This window comes from Coffea arabica, chromosome 11e (genome assembly GCF_036785885.1).
Source record: "Coffea arabica cultivar ET-39 chromosome 11e, Coffea Arabica ET-39 HiFi, whole genome shotgun sequence".
NCBI lineage: Eukaryota > Viridiplantae > Streptophyta > Magnoliopsida > Gentianales > Rubiaceae > Coffea > Coffea arabica.
The window spans coordinates 44780612-44801345 of NC_092331.1; the positions used below are offsets into that span (position 1 = coordinate 44780612).

At 35.5% G+C, this 20734-nt stretch overlaps 1 protein-coding gene across 1 annotated transcript; it reads right to left on the bottom strand.

Annotated features, from left to right (window-relative positions):
• Window positions 1-11232: 11232 nt before the first annotated feature.
• LOC113718318 (WRKY transcription factor 55-like) lies at window positions 11233-11832 on the bottom strand. Its single transcript, XM_027243230.1, has 2 exons — window positions 11580-11832; window positions 11233-11447 (listed from the first exon to the last, which is right to left on the bottom strand). The coding sequence occupies exons 1-2, from the start codon at window positions 11830-11832 to the stop codon at window positions 11233-11235; spliced, it is 468 nt and encodes a 155-aa protein (XP_027099031.1).
• Window positions 11833-20734: the final 8902 nt, after the last annotated feature.

The following is a 20734-nucleotide window of genomic DNA, read 5'->3' on the forward strand; positions in this document are numbered from 1 at the left end:
TTTCAATTAAACACATTCAATGAGGATATAGGAGCTCTCAGGAGCTATGTTCCACTTGCTTCGCCAAGTCTCGATCGAATACTTTCTCACGATGACACTCCGTCAACCGGATCAGCATTTAAGTCCGTAGAACTCCACTTACTTCACAGTTCCGTCCACCATACACTGCACCGGACCCGAACATCAATAAAAGGCACTACTATGCGAGTAGGCCAAGCAAGATCTCTCAATAGATCAACTTTACAGTTATCTCATGGTTCACCAAGTTTCTCGACCAAGCTCTTGCTGAATCGAGTCGCAAGGTCAGCCAATTGAGATTTAGGCGTCCCCACAGTTCAGTTATAAGTCGAGGAGATTCACTCCAACGACATACAGACAGTTCAGTTATAAGTCGAGGAGATTCACTCCAACGACATGCAAACAGTTCAAATACAGTTCAATTACAAAGCAGTTCAGTTCAGTTGTTCAATCAGTTAAAAGAGAGCGAGTGCGATAAAGTACACATTCGACTCAACAGTTATAAACCATTCAGTCCATAAGAAGCAATTCACATAATTGCAACAAATCATGCACTTGACACTCACCAATCAAAATAAGGGAGTAGGTGCTCAAACAAGCTTTTAGGCATCCACTTCGAGATCTTCTTGAAGGTCCCCTTGAGCGTCTGAGCAAATAATAATTGACTATCACACACTATTACTTATAAACCCCTTGCTAACAAGGAAGATTGTACACTTGTACAATACTAAGAAAATGTCATAAAAGAGAGCCTTAATTACTCGAAAATCGAGACTCAAAAGTGGTGTTTAATAACACAAGAAAAATTGATTTCCTTCATGAAATCAAGTTTAAAACGGTCAATCAATATCAAAGGATAGGGAAGAGTTTCCAAAAACTCATTTCCCATCAAGTCGGAAAATTTCAGTTTTGCGCATCAAATTTAGAAAAATCAGTACTTGCACTGTGAGAACCCGAAAAAAAAAAAAACTTTTATAAGTTTTTTAGACATTATTTTATTTCCTTGTCTATAACTTCTTACTTTTCTTCCATATATTAATTTTCTATACATGTTTATAAGTGCATATATTTTTCAAGTCATTTCCTTGGTACAAGTTAGTCCACGTTAAATTTGAAGTGCGTATTATGGACGTTGGACCCGCTAGTGCGGTAAGTGCGATATATTTTTTGACAACTTGTTGGAGTTTGGTTAAGTGATATTATTTTATAAGGTGTTATGAGATAATTAGAGGTTAGCTAGATTAATTAGTATTGGAAGATAAGGGAATAAGATAACTATTAGAGATGCCATGTGTCATGTTCCTACTTGAAGGTGGACTTTGACCTCTTTCTTCTTACCTTTACTAAATCAAAATTTTGACTACAATTCATCTTCATTTTCCATGCTCCTTGGCCAAACCAATAGAGGGAAAAGAGGTGAGAAAGCTTCTTCAATTTTTCTTCAATTTCTTGCTTGAATCTCACAAACCAACCGTTAAAACTTGGATTTGCTCCATAAAAACCTTTTTCTTGGTAGGATTAAGGTGATTGGTGAAGTGGTTTGAGAAGGAAAGGTGCTAAGTTACTTCTTTTCTTGAGTTTCCAAGGTAAGTGACCAAGAGATTCTTCCTTTGTTCATGTTAGTGTTAAATTGATGACTTGTGAGGGCTAAAGAGATGTTTTAGTGGAAGACTTTATGATTTTGGGTGAAGATTGATGAATTTTTATTTTATGCTTGATTTTTCTGATTTCATATGTTTGGTGTTGGTTAGTCATGGATTGTTGGTTAGTTATAGTGTAAAATGAAGTTGATATATGTTGGATGTGATTGCTTGTGCAAAAATTCTGGTTTGGGGCAAAACTTCCAGGTTAGGGTTTCACACAGGCCTGTTCTGTCTGAATTTATTTGAGCAGGTTAGAGGCCGAAATAGTATTAGGACAAAACATGAAAGTTGTATAGAATGATATTTTATAGTTGCCTACAAAATTTCAGCTCGATCCGAGCAATGTAACTTATGAAAAGACCGAAATACCCCTGCTACCCTGTTTCTGTCTGAAACTGATAACCCGCTTCTGTAATTGGTTGTTTTGACCAGGAATACTACTTATTTGGTTGTCGATGTCTTATTAAGACTTAGAGCCTTGTATCTTAGCTTTCATATGGATTTGGAATCACTTGAATTGGACTTGTAGATGCTGAGATATGACCGAATGAATCAGGACTGCCACAGTAAACTGCGAACTGGAAATCTGGGGTTGTTTTGGTAAATTTGACCTAGATACATTGCAAACTGGACTGAATGGCGTTCTTCAACATTGCAGCCCTTTCTCTTAGCTTCGAAACGGTGTAAATTACAATTGTAATCCGATAAGTGTAGCTCCTGTTACGTCTGTTCCGCTTCGTAACGTTAAAACTGTCTTTTGTTTTCCACACTAAACTTCATTTCCGCACTTGTTATTAGCTTGATTTTTTCCTTGTATTGTCTTGAGCCTATTGAATGGCTATTGAAATTAGATTGTTATGTGTGTGTCTTTGGGTTTGAATGAGGAAAATAATGAAGCCATAAATGGCTGGAAAATAGGTAAATACAAAGGGCGTGCTGCCCAAATTTTTGTTCGAGGGCTAAGTTTCGATTTGAACTTGTATACTTTTGTTTGGCCAATACCATGACCGGTTTTCCATTTTTAAAACATGATACCTCTTTAGTTTAAAACTTCAAATGCTACTTACTCCTTCCCAAAATATAGAGGTATGATTTAGGGTTTTCTCGGCCACAAGTGAACCACTTTTAAGTGGGGTTTTAAGTGTGAACGTAAGGTAGTATTGTCCTCCTTTTCACACGATTTTTTTATCATGACGTTTAGTCTATACTAGCTGCTTGGGTATGAGTTGATTTTGAACTATCTAAACGATTCCGAAAACAATATTTTTAGACTATCTCGTTGGAGTCCGAGTTGTCTTTGGTCCAAGTGTTTTCCGCCGGACATTTTATAACCCGTTTAAGTTAGTTTTGCGTTTGGTTATGAATCCCTAGTTATTTCCGTCCTCCGATCCAAATATCCCCTTTTCACTATAAAGGCGTCTTTATATGTTTTACTTATCATTTGCCGGTTTTCTTTGGATGTCACTTATTTGTTTTGCTAGATGACTTGTAATATTCTTTCTCGTTGCATCTTAGGTTTTCTCGGCGACCAAGGGTAAGATCCGGTAGGACATTTTGGACGTTATTTTGCATAATTAGGTGAGTGTTCCTTGTTTATTGTTTTTGCTTGACTTCATGACTTGTATTATTGTTTGATAACGTGTTAAGTGCTTTTATTGATTTCCAAAACGAGTTTTCTAGGCGAGTGTGTACTTTATCGTACTCGACCTAAATAAATGTGAAATTTTCAAAGATTGAACAATTGGAATGTTACTTGTGCATGAATATAAGCCTTTTGGCTGAACTGGGCCCTGCCCCTTGTTACTGATCGACTCGAGCCAGAAGCGGACTCGGTCGGGCGATTTGGTGACCTGGGTGAACGTATGGTATACTCGAGTATTACCTTGTAGGTTGGTGGAGGTTGGTGGAGCCTGACCAATGTCCAGGAGAGGGTGAATGAAATGAACGAACGAACGAACGAACGAGGGTTTTATGTATAAACGAAAAATGCATTTTCAAATGAATGAAGGAAAGGGGAATGACAGGAGAACGAACGAACGAACGAATGAACGAACGAACGTATCATTTTCATGTATGGTTTATTGTAAATGTTGTAACTGTTTCTTGACTTATTGTTTGATTTATGACTTGATTCTATATTCGGAACCTCACTGAGCTTTTAACTCATCCCTTTAGTTTTGTTTTCCTTATCAGGGGAAGGCGAGCAAGGACGAGAGCTCTATATAGACTAGCTGGGTCTAGTTTTTTTTTTTGGTTTTGTTATGGTTCTCGCCCTAATGCTTGGCACGGGTTGGTTGTATGGTGACTAGAGAACTTTTGTATACTCGTCGGTTGTACTTCTTTCTGAGATAGCAATGTATATAAGTTTTGTTTTAAGTTTTTGGATCCTAGTTTTGCTCTTTCTAGTAGTTATATTTTTTATTTGTTTGAGGGAACGACTGAGTCTCGGCGAGAGCTGGGCAGGCGGTCCACTGAACCCTTTGGTTCGCCTTAGGGGGAGGTGGGGCTGTCACATGCACTCAGTAGGTCCAAAATTGGAAACCGTTGGAATCTTGGTTTAGAATACTAAAAGTTCATAGAAGACACTTTTCTAAGATTCTAAACTGAAGACATTCAAACTTCAGCTCAAAGTGGCTGACTTGAGCATACAAGACAGTTTTGGTCATGTTCTTCAGCAAACTTTGGAAATTCGGAAAAATTCACAGAAAGTGAACTGGCCTCTGAAATTTATAGCACAACAAGAGCTCTAAACAGGGTTTCGAACACAACAAACAGAACTAAATTCAGAGTTTTGAGTATCAAGATTTAGTAGTTGAAAGTCAGTAAATTTCTACTACTAAACAGTGAATTTTTCAGATTTGAAAGTAAACTTTGGGACATCATTTGGGTATTAAAATGGTCTTAGAATAGCACCAAATTTGGTACAATTCAACTTCCATATGAACACTACTCTATCAAATTTCAAGTAAAAACTCATACGGGAAGGTAGTTAACAAAACTACCAAAGTGTAGGAAATTCTTAAAGCAAATCTGTCTTGCTTTCTTTTCCTTTTTCAAATATTTTGCCCAATGAAATCAACTCCAATCCTATCCATTTTTTAAACCGAGGCTCTAGGAATACTTAATAAGCATTTGAAAAGCAATGGACATCAAGATTTTTGACACAAATCGTCCCAAATCAAACCTAACCAGTCGGCTAACAAGAAGAAAGAGTTTTTCCAGATTTCCAGCTTTGGCACAGTTTGTAAATTGAACCATATCTCACTCAATACAACTTGAAATTGAGAATGGTTGGTGGCGTTGGAAACTAGACTCAAAACTCTACATTTCATCAGAACAAATTGTTTTCAAAATCAGTTCATAAGTGAGAGCAAATGGAGCCACAAAGTGCAGCTTCTACCTTTCTCTCAGATAGACCATCAGAACAGGACAGCAAACTTTGCCGAGTCACTACGGCTCACTCATTTCGAACTAGAAAGTGAATTTTAAACCGTTGGAAATCTACAAATATCTAGTTTCAAATGCCATAAACGGCACTCAATTTTGATTTTTGTACAAAGAGATATGTTTGATCAAAATGGTACTGTTCAGACTGCCTGAACACATTTTCTAGTTTTTTTCAAATTTCAAAATTTCAAGTTTTGCTCAACCAATTCAAATGATTTTTGGTAGAAACTTTCTACACACCATATATAACATATATCAACCAATTTCACAGCAAAACAACCCACAAAAAATTCGAAAGGCAGGTACGAAAATCACTGGACAGATTCGGCCAGTTCTAGTTCCTCACTTCCTTTGATTTTCCTTTCACTTTTCTAACCATAATCAACTCGCTTAACATAAAAACAACATTAAACAAGCATTTAATCCTCAAGGCAGCTACCTGGAGGTCACCACAAGACCACTAGCCTAACATTTAAAGCAAGAAATTAAACACCTCAAGTCCGCTAGTCTAATCCATGCTTAGGGTTCAAACCCTTGCAAATAAAGCTCTAATCTTTGAAGAAAATGGAAAAGTTCAAGGTTGATGAAGGCTACCTATTAGCTTTGGAAGAAACTAAAAATTTTTTACCAAAAATCTCCCAAGAAAACCGCAAGAAGGTGTCTTCCTCCAAGCTTAAGTTGCTCTCCAAGTAATATGTGAGTTGTATGAGAAATTTGAGGTGAAATGGTAGCAAGAATTTGGAGTAAAAATGGTGAGCTTTCTTCCTTCTTCCCTTGATGTTTTTGGCCAGCCAAGATGAGAGAGAAAAGAGAGGTTTGTTGTGTGAATCTTCCTTTGGAAGATTGAGGGATTTGTGGCCAAAATTGGTGCAAAAGTCAACCAGGAATAGTGCGCGCGCGAGTACCGTACCACTGTTTTCTCTCTCGTTTGTCATACTTGTGCACTAAACCTCCAATGTAATTCCTTTAACACTATAATTATTCACTCTTAGTAGTCTAGTATAAATTTCTTAAATCTCCATTTAATCTTTCTGACTCGAAATGCGCGAACTTCGGATTCGCGAGAAATAAAGCGAAACTTAAAAGAAATTCTTGTAATGATAATATAACTAACTAATACTAGGGTAAAAAATCATAAAAATAACTATTTTAGAAATAAAGACATGAGTCCTCACACGAGTCTCGTATTAATTCCTCAAATCTCCAATTAGTTTGTATTGGCGCGTCTTTCGGAAAACTATCAACGCGCGTGCGATAAAGCAAAAATTTGAACTCACTCACCTCTAATCCCTTAATTGACCTTTCTTAGTTTACTACTGAACATTCTTAATTTTTCAAGATTATTGCACTCTTGAATCAAAATTTACCTCGAAAAACGTGTATTCGTATTTCTTACTAGACAAGGCACAGAAAAATTAAATTTGCTAACGGAACGTTTTTAAAATATAATTAAGGCGTTGTTCCATGTAAATGGATGTAAAATGGTTGAAATAAATTATTCGGAGAAAACAGGTGAATAAATAATTAAATAAGCCAGTAAAGTAAGATAAAAATAAGAAAATTTTTGGCTCCTCACAACCTACACGTGATTTTTTGCAAGTATGCGCATCGTGAGCGAATATAGGGTGTTAAGAGTTGAATTTACAAGAAAAACGGTCAACTATTGATACTATTGAAGTTTCCCTATTATTTAGACTCAAATTAAGAAAAAATAATTTAGGCTACAAACGGGTAGAAAATGCAAATGAAAGCTTCCTGGGCATTGGAATCCCTATTTGATCATACTAATACAACTCCCCAACTAAATGAGTACCAAAACTTTGGCCAAATTATGGCATAATTTTCTAATATTCATGATGTTCACTTTTACTAGTATATCAACTATACCTATAGCTAATCCACCTACTTTCACAGTTACAAGATCAACTACAAGCTCATTCATTTTTATGAAATTACATGGAACAAAGCCACAAAAGTGCACCTTTTCTTCTATGAGTATATACCTTAAACTTAGGTTTAACGCTTCCATAAATTAGTATAAAATTTCAATTCTCATTACAAATCTAATACTTTAAGATGATCATAATCAATAGGCAGTTAATCATGATTATAAGAACAAAAGTATTAAATAACTCAATCAAGAAAATAGCATCAATTACTCAAGTAATTAACACATAGCACTCATGGATAATTTAGCCAAAACCCAAGGCAAAAACTTTAAAGTAACATTACAAACATAAGATCCAATTCTTACATTAACAAAATTTAGAAGTCAATACAAAGATCAAGAGATGGAAAAAAGAAAACCCTGATCGCTAGAGCCTTTTGAGCCTCTCCTTCTTCATCTCTTCTAGCCTCCTTGTTGAACCAATACTAGAATGGATGAATACAAACTAGATGACACTACACTATCCCACCCTAAAAAAAGAAGAAATAAATAGAGCTACATTTGATGAGAACTTGCGTCTTGCCTCCAAGGACAAGACACAACCCTTTGGTTGCTCTTCTTTGCTCCAAACTCCCTCATTTCTCTCAAGCTAACTAAAACTAATGCTTCTCAAAATTGGAAGAACTAAGTACAATATATTCCTGGTCTTGTTTTTTGGAGCCAAAGGGTCAAAAATAGAAGTTCCTAGAACCCCTCAATACAGCTGCATTTCATCCCTTTATATCCCATAAATAATAGAGAAGAAACAAAAAGTCAAGCAAGTTGGCAAGGATTTCTCAGAAATTGTGGGAGGTTTGTGTAGAATCTCTCGAGTGATTGATGTTTGGCAATGTTTCTTAGTTATTTCGCTAGATTGATGTTTGGCAATATTTAGCTATGTTGGGTTCAATGATCACTACCCATCTTTGTCACTCCGCAAGCAAAACACAAACTAGAATATGACGGTTCATATGATGGGTCTTAAGCCGGACACCCATCTTGGCTTGACTCAATTTTATTCACAAATATTAGCCATCGTATTTTGCTCTATTACATATATTACATTATCCAATTTAGTATTTAACGCTCTAATACTATCATCAAAAGGTATACCTGTGGTAGTTCCTTTCTTTCTAATAAGTATGTATTTTACATGTTTTAAGTGTGTTTTATTAGTCAATTTTGGTGTGTTTTATTTAGTTTTATAGCTAATTAGCTAGGATTCTAGTAAAAATATATATTTTGTGGTTTAAGTGGTAAAAATTGCATTTCTATGGATTTTAATGGTGAAAACTTCATGTTTTTGTAAGTGTAATGATTCAATCATCAATTGGAATAATTTGAGAAGATAATTGGATGATTATTGATGATTTGAAGGAATTTAAAGAAGACATGAAATACAAAATGTTTAAAGGATGAAATGCAAGTTTTACAACTTTGACACCTTGTGGTATTTTGGTTATATCTTGAGTTACAAGTTTTGGATTGAGATGATTCTTACACATTTGAAGCTAAGAGATATTCTACATTTCGTATGAAGACATCGAAGTCCAGTTCATTCATTTTCCTTGTCAAAATACAGAAGTGCATTTTCATTGTCGAAAGCTGAAACATGGTTTTGACTATTCGAGAATATTTTGGTCATTTATCGGTCTACAGAGCTTCAAATTGGATGATTCTTGATGCATTGGAAAGCTAATTCAAAGAATTACAACTTTCCTATTTTACACAAGAGATGCTTCAGCCTCCATCATGAAGAAAATATCATAAAATTTTAGTGCAAAAACAAAGCAATGATGAAATTTGTCCAGAATGAGCAAACCTGCAAAGAGTAATACGTGGGTACAATATGCGACCCTAGGTTGCGTTTTCGAGGCGCGTATTCATCATTTTGAGCTGCAACTTTTGTTCTGTTCACACAGCTTTCCAGCTCAATTCCAACAAGTAATTTCGGCTGTATCAGGTCAAAAAGAGTGTGGAATCTTGGGGAAACAACTTTTGGGAGTTTCAAGAGTCAAAATGCCAACTAGAACAACTCATTTGACTCTTGAATTCTCTATAAATATAGGCTTTTGGAAAACATTTTCACAATTTCGGAAGGTTAGAGAAACTCCACAAAAATGTAGTCTTCACTAGTTTTCTTAGTTTTTTAGTATAGTGTAATTATAATAGTTCATCCTTCTTGTATTTGTAGTTAGATTTAGATGAAGATTTGAAGAGTAAAGATGGAGAGTTGGATCTTATGTGACAAGAGTGACTTCTCTCCTAGCACTTTTATTTTGTATTTGAATTCATGTTTAGCTATAATACAAGTTTGGATCTTGTTCTTCATGTTTAGCTAAAGTTTATACCTAGAGTTATGGATGAACTTTCTATAACTTGTTAGTGATGTTTACTTGGTTATTTGATGATATTATTTTGAGCAAGTTATTTATCACTTTTGCTTATCTAATCATGATTAATTGGCCGTTAATTGTGATAATATTAAGGTGTTAAGTTTGCAATGAAAATTGAAATTTAACACTAGTTCAAAGAGGTGATAAACCTAGGGAGTACACTCATGAGAATAGAGGTGCACCTATGTGGCTTTAGTGATTTGTTTTATGTAATTTCATAGATGGAATGAGCTTGTAGTTAATTTCATACCCACGATAGTAGATATGGCATAACTACAAGTATAGTTGGTTCACTACGAGTAGATTTAACATATGTTAGGAAATTACGCCATAACTAACCAAGATAATAACATTCAATTAACCGGTAATTTTATTTGCAAGAGTAGTATGGAATTACATAGCTCTAGAAGCTTTTATTGTTATTTATGTTACTTTTATCTCATGTTTATAGTGTAGATTTAATTTCTTACACTTGTGGTAGTCTAAATAATAAAGAAAGTTGAATATCATCGGTAATTGACAATCTTCTCTGTGGGTTTGACCTTTAATACCCTATATTCAATTTCTCGTATGCTTGTGAAAAATCATGTGTGGGGTATTTAGGATGTTATAAATATATACTTTGATTGTGGATGAGTTAATTATTATATGTATACCCCACGCTCATCAAGTTTTGGCGCCGTTGTTGGGAAGATTTGCACAATTTCAGTGCTAAGAACTACATTATTAGTTTAGACATTTTTACTTATTTTTCTTGTTTTTGTCGTGTCTAGTCTCTTAATTGTTGTGTTTAGTGTCTTGTTTAGTCATTTGTTTTGTGTTTAGTGTCTTGTTTTTTCAATTTTTTTTAGTTATGTTTAAACACTTATTGCTATCAAATTGATTTAAAGAAAATATGACAATGAATATTAAAAAAAGAACTTTATTGTATTATCATGTGCAATGAAAAAGAAAAAATGATGCAAATTCTATGAAAAAAATTTCTTACTGTTGATTAGATTATATTGATCTTAAATTTGATTTAGTCATGGGGTATAGACTTACTAATAAAATGGGACAATGGGTTGTTAGGTTAGAATTAGAATTGTTGGCATTTGGTGTTGACTATTGATATTAAACTCTAAATTGACTTAATATGTTTAGATAGCAAATGTTTTTTAAGACGGTTTGAGTGAGTCATAAACTAGCGATTCGGGTTCCAGTTCAAAATTTTGGTGAATCTAAACCTGAACCTTTAGTCATGGTTATGATTTTGATTTTGATTTCTAAAATCTAGTTCTAGTTCAACAGACTGTCGAATCGGTCACGGCTCAAGTCCTACCTACAATTTTTAATAAAAATATAAAAAATACATTGAATAGGGTATTAATGATGGAGCTGATTGTTCATGGCAAATGGCAGAGGCTGCAGGTAGTAGGGCAGCAAGGAAGTTTTTCTTTTGTAGTACGGCAGCAAGAAAGTTTTTCTTTTTGAAAAAATTATACTGCTTTTAGGTGTTTTGGATAAATACCAAGATTTTTCTTAAAAAAAATACAATAAATTATAGTAATTTTTTGGGTAAAATACAAAAAACCCCCTTGTGGCTTTGCGAAAAGACACCTTACCCCCCTATCGTTTAGAAACCTGCACATAAACACTCTAAACTTCATAACTAAAGTGGAAATTACCTTCTGAACAGGCTGAGTTACTGGCAGCAGGTCGAATACCCACAATACCCTCATTTATAATAGAGAGGGAAAGAGAATCAAGAACTGACTCTCTCTCTCATTCTCTACACTACTCCTCCTCAATGAGTTAATGATTAATTTTTCTTGTCTCCTAAATCCGGCCATTTGTCATCCATGGAAGAGAAGATGAGGTCTATGCTAGTGCTACTACTGCTACCGGAGTTAAACATGACGTCCGCCATATCTACGACGGGGTAGTCAACATCCCTCCCATAGCGGGAGGTGGATGGACCGGCTATTGCGCCACCACTCGTACTGCTACCCATGTTGACGGTGCTACTAGTGGACCCTACTACGCCTCCACCGGCAACAGCAAGGCCAAAGTCACTAATGGTTAGCCATTGGCTCATGGACAAGGCGATGGAGGTGGTTGGATTCGGAAGAGGATGGATGGCAGCTGTCGTGGCTTATTGCATCATACTATGAGCTTCTCTTCGTTCCACCGGCAGCGGTGGCAGTACAGATAGGGTCGTGGATGATAGATGGCAAGTGTGGTCGCCTCGGTTTGTTACTTCGAATATGTTTGGATCGTCATCCAGTCGCTGGACTTGTTTCTTGGTTGGACATTGGTACAGCTTTTGGTGGGTGCACCTCAAATAACTCTTGGAAATGACACAATCCAAAAGTTTTACAAATTCAATTGTGTTGACTAGTTGAGCACCTCCTATTTTCATCTTTCTTTGTGTCTTAATAAGGTATTATGGTGCGTGCTAATTTCATCATCAACTCAGTCACTTATGCTCTAACGGCGTCGTTTGGGGTCTGTAGCTCAAAAACCTCAGCTTACCGGACAGATTGACGTGAATGCGCTGGTTCCCTTGCGTTCCTTACGCACCATCAGTTTGATGAACAACAGCTTTGAGGGTTCGATGCCTGAATGGAAGAAACTCGGCGCTCTCAAGTCGCTCTTCTTGTCCAACAACCATTTCTCTGGACAGATCCCCCCGGATGCTTTCAAGGGCATGGCTTCTTTGAAGAAAGTTTATCTGGCAAATAACAGGTTTACGGGCAATATTCCTGTAACGCTAGCCACCCCTAGGCTTTTAGAACTGAGGCTGGAGAACAACCAATTTACAGGGCCCATTCCAGATCTCAAGCCAAGTCTCAAGGTGCTTAACGTGTCAAACAATCAACTCCAGGGTCCGATACCATCTAGTCTAGCCAAAATGGATCCAAGCTTCATCGCATGTACTATCTATCCATGTTGCTGTGTACATATGCATAGCGTGCGTGCGTGCATTTCCTAGAGCACTGGTACAAATTTTGCAGTTGTATATACGAAAATTAAGACGGAAATATTGGATTTAATTGTGCAGGAAACAAGGGTGTGTGTGGACCACCTCTAGTGATATCATGCAATTCTCCCGATCCTCTGGGTTTCACATCTGGTTATAGGTCAATTTCCAATTTAATTATAAAGTTTATGGTGTTTATGTGCAGGTTTCTAAACGATATGGGGTAAGGTATCTTTTCGCGAAACCACAAGGGGGTTCCTTGTATTTTACCCTAATTTTTTAAACAAACACGTTAAAAAATACCATCCAAGTGGACCCTAAAAATTTTAGGGGGCAGGGTTAAGTGATTCCAATTGCAAGAATAGAAGGACAAATGGGGTGTTTGATAACCCCATTAAGTGCTTAAAATTAATGTATTAAGAGCTTTTCTAATTTTGACCCTAGTAATTGGGGATAGAAAAGGCGTGAGGGGGAAGGGATTGGGAGCGTTAAAAAATAAATTTTAATATATTTTTTAAAAAGTTCTTTTCTATTAACATTGCTTGATGACATAATTTGCTTACACTTTAATATATTTAGACCCACTTAACTTTTAAGCAAAATTTTAAGTAAAAGTTGTATCGTGTAATTGGTTGAATTGTTGAACTAGTATAATATATTCACTCAAAAAAATTATCTCACACACACTTTCACACATATGTATACATATTTTCTCACACACACACACTGTCTCTCTCTTTATCACACACACATAGTTCCAAACACTTTTACACATACACGGATACACATGCACACACACTCTCTCTTACACACACTTGTACTTCAAATATACACACAAACACATACACAATTTCTCTCTCACACATGTAAAAACACATACTCTCTCTCCTGTAAGTATTCTATTCTATAACATGCACTTTTAAACATACTCACGTGATCAAACTCCTGTCAAACACACACACAGTCTCTCTCTCATAAGTGTAAACACACATACTCTCTCTCTTACAAGTATTTTCTTCTATAACATGCACTTTTAAACTGCTTCAAATCTTCTATCCCTAAATTAGTTTTTGTCCCCTCTGTCCCTTCTTTATATAGATACCACATTGCCTCTAGCTTTTTGATAACCCAAACTCAAAAAAATCGATAATAATCGGTTGACAAGTTTACTCAAAACCAATTAAAACAGATAACTCAAACTTTTTTTAAATTTTCTTTCTTAACAAAAAAGTCTTGTTGGTCACAAACATAGTAATCAACTAAAAATCTTCTTTATTTTTTGCCCCAAATCATCTTTTTCTTAAACCCTAACAAGTACTTTGATTCACTCATTATATCTTTAATCTTGCAACAAAAACGCCAAAGGAGCAATTGTGATGATATTGACTGTCATCCGTAAATTCCAATTCACTACAAGGTGGGAACTTGTGATAAGTGCATATTTTTATGTGTTTTTAGTGTGTTCTATTACTTAGTTTCTGTGTGTTTTATTTACTTTTATAGCTAATTAACTAGGTTTCCAGTGAAAATATACATTTTGTAGTTTAAGTATCAAATATTGTATTTCTATGGATTTTAATGGTGAAAATTTCATGTTTTTGTAGGCTTAATAATTCAATCATCAAATGGAGTGAGTTGCAAAGATATTTGGACAATTGTTGATGATTTGAAGTGGTTTTAAAGATAATATGAAATGCAAGAGATGAAATGCAATTAAGGGAGTTTTTCAGCTTTGACACTAGTTAGTATTTTGGCTATATCTTGAGTTTCAAGTATCGGATTGAGATTATTCTTGTGCCATTTTAAAGCTAATAATAGCTCTATATTTGTTATGAAGACCTCGAAGTCTAGTTTATGCATTTTCCTAGTCAAAATGTCAAAATACAGAAGTGTAATTTTGTTGTCAAAAGTTAAAATAGAGTTTTGACCAATCAAGCGTATTTTGGTCATTCCTCGGTTCATAGAACTCCAAATTGAATGATTCTTGATGCATTCATAAGTTAACTCAAAGAGCTATAATTTCATGTTTTGTACAAGAGTTAGTTCAATATCCATCATCGAGAAAATATTAGTTGAAGTTGGTGTAAAATAGAATAAGGATGAAGACTGACCAAAAATGAGCAAACCCGTAAAAAGACAAAATGTGGGGTCAATATGTAACCTCAGGTCACGTTTTCTAGGTCACGTATTCTTCAATTTTGGCTACAACTTACTTTGCAGCTTGTGCTCTATTCATACAAGCTTTTTGACCACTTTTTCTGCAAGAATTCTGGTTGGAAATGAGCAAGCAAGTATAGAATCTTATAGAAAAACTTTTGGAAGTTTCAAGAGATAACAAATGCCAACTAGAAACAACTTATTTGGACCTTGAATTCTCTATAAATAGAGGCATTGGAAAACATTTTCACAACTTTGGAAGGTTAGAGAAACTCCATAAAAATATTGTCTTTACTAGTTTTTCTTAGTTCATTAACAAAGTATAGTTAAAGTAGTTTATCCTTCTTGTGTTTGTAGCTAGATTTGGATGAAGATTGAGGAGCAAAGATGGAGAGTTAGATCTCATGTAACAAGGGTGAATTCTCTCCTATCACTTTCTCTTTTGTATTTGAGTTTATATTTAGTTATAATACAAGTTTGGTGTTTGTTTTCATGTTTTGCTAAAGTTTATGCCTAGAGTTATGGATGAACTTTGTGAGAACCCAAAATTTACTTAATTAAAACTTCTATTACTTTCTTATTTAAATAATTATCCACCCATTTTCTTCAAATAATTTATTTCAACCCCTTTTGGAACCATTTACATGGAACTATGACTTGCGTATATTTTTAAAATGTCCCGTTAATAAATTTAAATTTTAGAAACTCGTTTAGCTAGATTTAATGAAATCGCGTTTGGAGGCAATAGTCGATTTGAAAGTACAGTGACCTTGGAGATTGGAGGACTCATGCGTTAGTCTTAAAATAGGTATTTTTATGATTAATTACTCAAGTATTAGTTAGTTATACTATTGTTGCAAGAATTTCTTAGAAATTTCGCTTTATCGCGCGCGAGTCGGAAGTTCGCGTTTTCGCACGCGTGACTAATTGAGGAACTTTGGACATTTATTTTTAGACTACTAAGAGTGAATAATAATAGTGATAAATGAAGTGCATTAGAGGTTTAGTGCACAAGTGAAACAAACCCGAGAGGAAACGGGCATGAAACGCGAGCGTACGCGCACTATTGAGAGTTGACTTTTGTGCACATTAAAGCCACACCTACCAAGCTTCTCCAAGAAGCTTTACCAGCTGCTACACTCTCTCTCTCTTTTCTCTCATTGTGGCCAAGACTAGCTAAGGAAGAAGAAGGAAAAATTTCATCTCATTTCACTCCAAAATTTTGCACCATTTCACTCCAAATTTATCACTCAAACTCACAACAACTTGGAGCTTCACTTGGACTAGGAAGAGAGCAACTTATCCACGGTTTCTTGGAGCTCAAAGTGACCGAAAATTTCTGAGTTTCATCAACCAAGAGGTAGTAAATGATCCAACCTTTGAAACTTGATTCTAGTGAGTTAGATTTCACTTGGAAGCTTGTAGCTTCATGTGGGTATCTTTATTTTGTTGGAAATCATTTGAGTGAGCTCTATGAAATCCCACAATGAACATGTTGGACTAATATGATGATTTTGGATGTTGTTTATGCAAATTAAGTGTTAAACTAGTGGATATAAGTTGAAAAAGTGGAAAGAAAATAAAGGAAAGTTGAAAGCTAAGAAGGGCCGATTCTGCCCTGTTTTTGCAGAGCACTTGGTGCGATTTTTTTGTGATAAAATTGCCTTAATTTTGATATAGATATGTTGTATAGGTTGTGTGGAAAGTTTTCACCAAAAATCACTTGATTTGGTTAGGTAAAAGTTGCATTTTCAAAAATCCTTCAAAGTTGGAAACGGGTAACAGGGGTTACCTGGCAGCGAACCTTGAATGATCATAACTCCTTGCTCCGATGTCAAAATTGAGTGCCGTTTCTGGCATTTGAAACTAAACACTTCCAGTTTTCTAACGGTATAAAATGCATCCTATGATTTGACTTGAGTGAGCCGTACCAGTTCTTCAAATTTACCTATCCTGTTTCACTCCTGTGCTAGAGAGTCAATGATGTGTTGGGATTTGTTGCTTAAATTTGAGCTAGCTATGGACTTAATTTCAAAATAGTTTCTTCTGATGAATTGTAGCTCTATGAATTTAGTTTCCAACGCCATCAACCATACTTAATTCCAAGTTGAATTGAGTGAGTTGTGGCTAAATTACAGAACTGCATCAGTGATAAAAAATCCTAATTTTGGTTAGCCTCGACTTGGGACTTGTTATTTTGAAACTTTTGGTGTCAATCACCTACCAAATGTATGTTGGATATTTTTTAGACCTTTTCTTCATAAATGAACCATGTTTGAGATGATTTCATTGGCAAAAGGTTCGAAAAAAAGGGAAAACGGAAGCATAAGGCAGAATTGCCTTGGAAATTCCTGAAACTTTAGTGGTCTTGTTAACTGACTTCCCGTACAAATTTTTACATGAAATTTGATAGAGGAGTAACCCTTATATGGTAGTGTAATCATACCAAATTTGGTGCCATTCCAAGTCCATTTCGATGCCAACTGAAGTCCCAAAGTTTGTGTTTCAAATCTGGAAAATTGCCCAATGGTTGTCATTTTGAACCAATTTTGAGCTGCTATATCTTGGCGCTCAAAACTCCAATTCTTGTTTCATTTGTTGTGTTTTAAACTTTGATTGTAACTCTAATTGAGTTTCAAATTTCAAAGGCTAGTTCACATTCTGTGAATTTTGCCGAATTTTCAAAATTTGCCAAAAACCAACCCCGAATCTGTCTTGGAAGTGTAAGTCAACAACTTTAAACCGAAAATTGAGTGTCTTCCATTTAGAATCATGGAAAAGTATTTTCTAGGAATTTTTAGTACTTTGGAACTAGTTTTCAACGGTACTAAGTTTTCCAATTTTGGATCTGCAGAGTGTAAGTTATGAGTTTCCAAAAATTGCTCCTCGAAACTGAAATTTCTGAACTTGAAGGGGATTGAGTTTTAAAAACTCTCCATTTCCCGTCGATATTAAATGACTGTTTTAGACTTGATTTCTTGAGGGAAAATAGTTTTACCTTGCTTGATTAAACCCCACTTTTGAGTCTCGATTTACGAGTAATTTAGACTCTTTTCACGATATTTTCTTAAGTATTGTACAAGGGTACAATCTTCTCCGATAGCTAGGGGTTTTTAAGTGGTAGAGTGTAATCACCGATTATTTTTACTCAGGCACTCAAGGGGACCTTCAAGAGGACCTCATAGCGGATGCTTAAATACTTGATTGTGCACCACTCTCTTATTTTGACTAGATGAGTGTCAAGTGCATGAATATTTGAAAATTATGTGAATTGCTCATTATGAAATGGATGGTTTATAACTGTTGAGCCAAGTGTGTACTTTATCAAACGCGTTCTCATTTAAATGAATTGTAATTGAATTGCTTGTGCATCATATGCTATGGCTGCATATGTCGTTGGAGTGAATCTCCTCGACCCATAATTGAATTGTATGACTGCCGATTGGAGTGCGCTCATCGGCCTATAACGGTATTTGTCGATTGGACTGAATGTCATCAACCATTATAATTATAATCGTATAATTAGGTTTCTGAGCGATAGCATGTACCACACCTATTCAGGTGGGAGGTAACTCTTATGTCGGCTCAAAACCCTAAATAAATGATCAGTTCTCTGAGAGATAGTAAGTACCACATCAATTTGGATGGGAGGTACCTCTCATGTCGTCTCAGAACCACAAACCATTCTAAGTCGATTGGAGCGATGTCTCATCGACCACTGAGCGATAGCAAGTACCACACCAATTTGGGTAGGAGGTACCTCTCATGTTAATTCAGAACCATAAACATATAATCGATTCCCTGGACGATAGTAAGTACCACAACTAAAGTAAAAATTGACAGGTTGTCAGCCTGTGCAATAATAAAAACCTGTTCAACTAAAGTTAATTTCTGTAGATAGTGGTAAGCAGGGTCGAATCCACAGGGATTGGGTGTAACTGTTTCTTTTCAAATTCACAGTAACAATGGGGGTGTTTTTGTGCAGAATGTGACAATCAAAGAGATTCAAATAAAATCTAGGAAGCTACTAAAAATTAAATAACAAATTACTAAAATAAAATGAGTGATAATTAAGGATCTAGCCAAGAAATAACTTCAACAATGGTTCACCTAATTGATCATCGATGCAAAGCCAATTCCAATTATTTACTAACAAATAGATTATAACTGTCAAACAAGCGATGACAGTCAACCCCTCCTTACTGTGTCGATGATTAAGGTACGCCCGTTAATCACTGCCCTAATTGAGAGATAATCTTAGGTACGCCCGTAAGATTTAATTCCCCAATTGCCTTACGTATTAGAGGAGCCCTATTCTAACCAAATAACGCACTACCAGGGTTATTTTAGGTTAGCCCGCGTATCCCCCTGACACAAATCTAATCATGCCAGTTGCCACTATTTTAAAACAATTAAACAATTACGGATTCAACGTCCCAATTGACAATAGATTATCAAATTAACTAATTATTCGGATCCAAGACAATCAATTAATTAAACAATCATAAGCACTGCAACCAAGGAATATGCGAATACCAATAAATAGAGAAAAAGATAAAATTAAATCGATCTCACAATTTTTAGGCGACCCAAAGCATCCGTTGTTTCTTGACTAGAGTGGTGAAATTAGCTCATGTTTGATGAACAAAATCCACGCAAAATTGCGGCAATAGTTACGGCCTTCGTATCCATGAATTGGGCAAATTCAATTCGCTCTAATCAATAAGAAAAGTAAGCTATAGGAGTTGATTGATTACTTTTACTCTTGTCTGACATACGAAGGAAGACAAGAAACTACTAAAAGTTAAAAAGAAAGAAAAGTCAAAAGCTCCATGCTACGCTACAAGACGAAAAACTAAAGAAGACCAAAAAGATAGTGCTCCTCCCCTGCAATTCTTATTCTAGTTCCTAACTATTGCTTCTGCCTTGTGCGGCGACTCCCCAAGGGAAAGGAACAACCCCTCTTCAGTTCAGCCGTTGCCAAAAGAAAGGGCAAAAGATTTTTTTCCTTTGCCAACAATGCCCTTGGGCTAAGCTCTGTGACTTGGGCTCCTTTCCTGACAAATTGGCACCTGTTATCATATTTTCGTTCTACTCCCTGAAATAAATGCAAAATACTAAAAGTGAGCAGAATCTAATAATTAATTCACATCGGGTTAGGTAATAGAGGACATTAATAATAAAATAAATGATAAAATTGCAACCTATCAATTCCCTGGACGATAGTAAGTACCACATCAATTCGGATAGGAGGTACATCTCATGTCGACTCAGAATCATAAATGAAATAATTAAAGTTCTACGGACTTAATTACCAACTCGAGTGACAGAGTGTCATCACGAGGAGATACTAGATTGAATTTTGGCAAAGCAAGTGGAAATGAGCTGTTTTGTGAATATTCACGAATTACTTAAATGTTATAGCTTTATTTCTCGTGCAAGTTTTATTGCTACTTGAATTACGTGCTTGCATGATTTTCTTGGCCTCACTGAGTGTCAGCTCATCCCATTAGTTTTGTTTTCCTTAACAGGAGCCGAAATGGAAGGAATTATGGAGAGGTCAACTTGACGGCCCTTTTGATTAGAATTTTAATGTAATTGATTAGATGACTTTTGGGAGACTATATTTTAGGGAAAGTGATGTACTTTTGAGAATTTGAGTTGTGACACTTGAAAATTTGTTTAAGGAAGTGACTTTTCTTATTTCGACTATCATTCATTAGTTGTTTATCCTAAGTTTGAATTAAAATTGTATCAAGTCCTGGTGAAAGTTGGGCAGGCGTTCCGCGGATACCCTTGGATTCGCCCTTGGGAGAAGTGGGGGCGTCACAAACTTTCTATATCTTGTTTTTTTATATTTGTTTGGTTAATTGATGATATTATTTTGAGCAAGTTATTTATCACTTTTGCTTTTCTAATCATGATTAACCAGCCATTAATTGTGATAATCTTAAGATGTTAAGTTTGTAATGAGAATTAAAAGTTAACACTAGTTCAAGGAAATGGTAAATCTAGCGAGTAAACTCACGAGAGTAGAGATGCACCTATGTGGCTTTAGTAACTTGTTTCATGTAATTTTATAGAAAAAATGAATTTGTAGTTAATTTCATAACCACAAAAATAGGTATGGTTTAGTTGCAAGTATAGTTGATTCACTACGAGAATAGGTTTCACATACATTAAG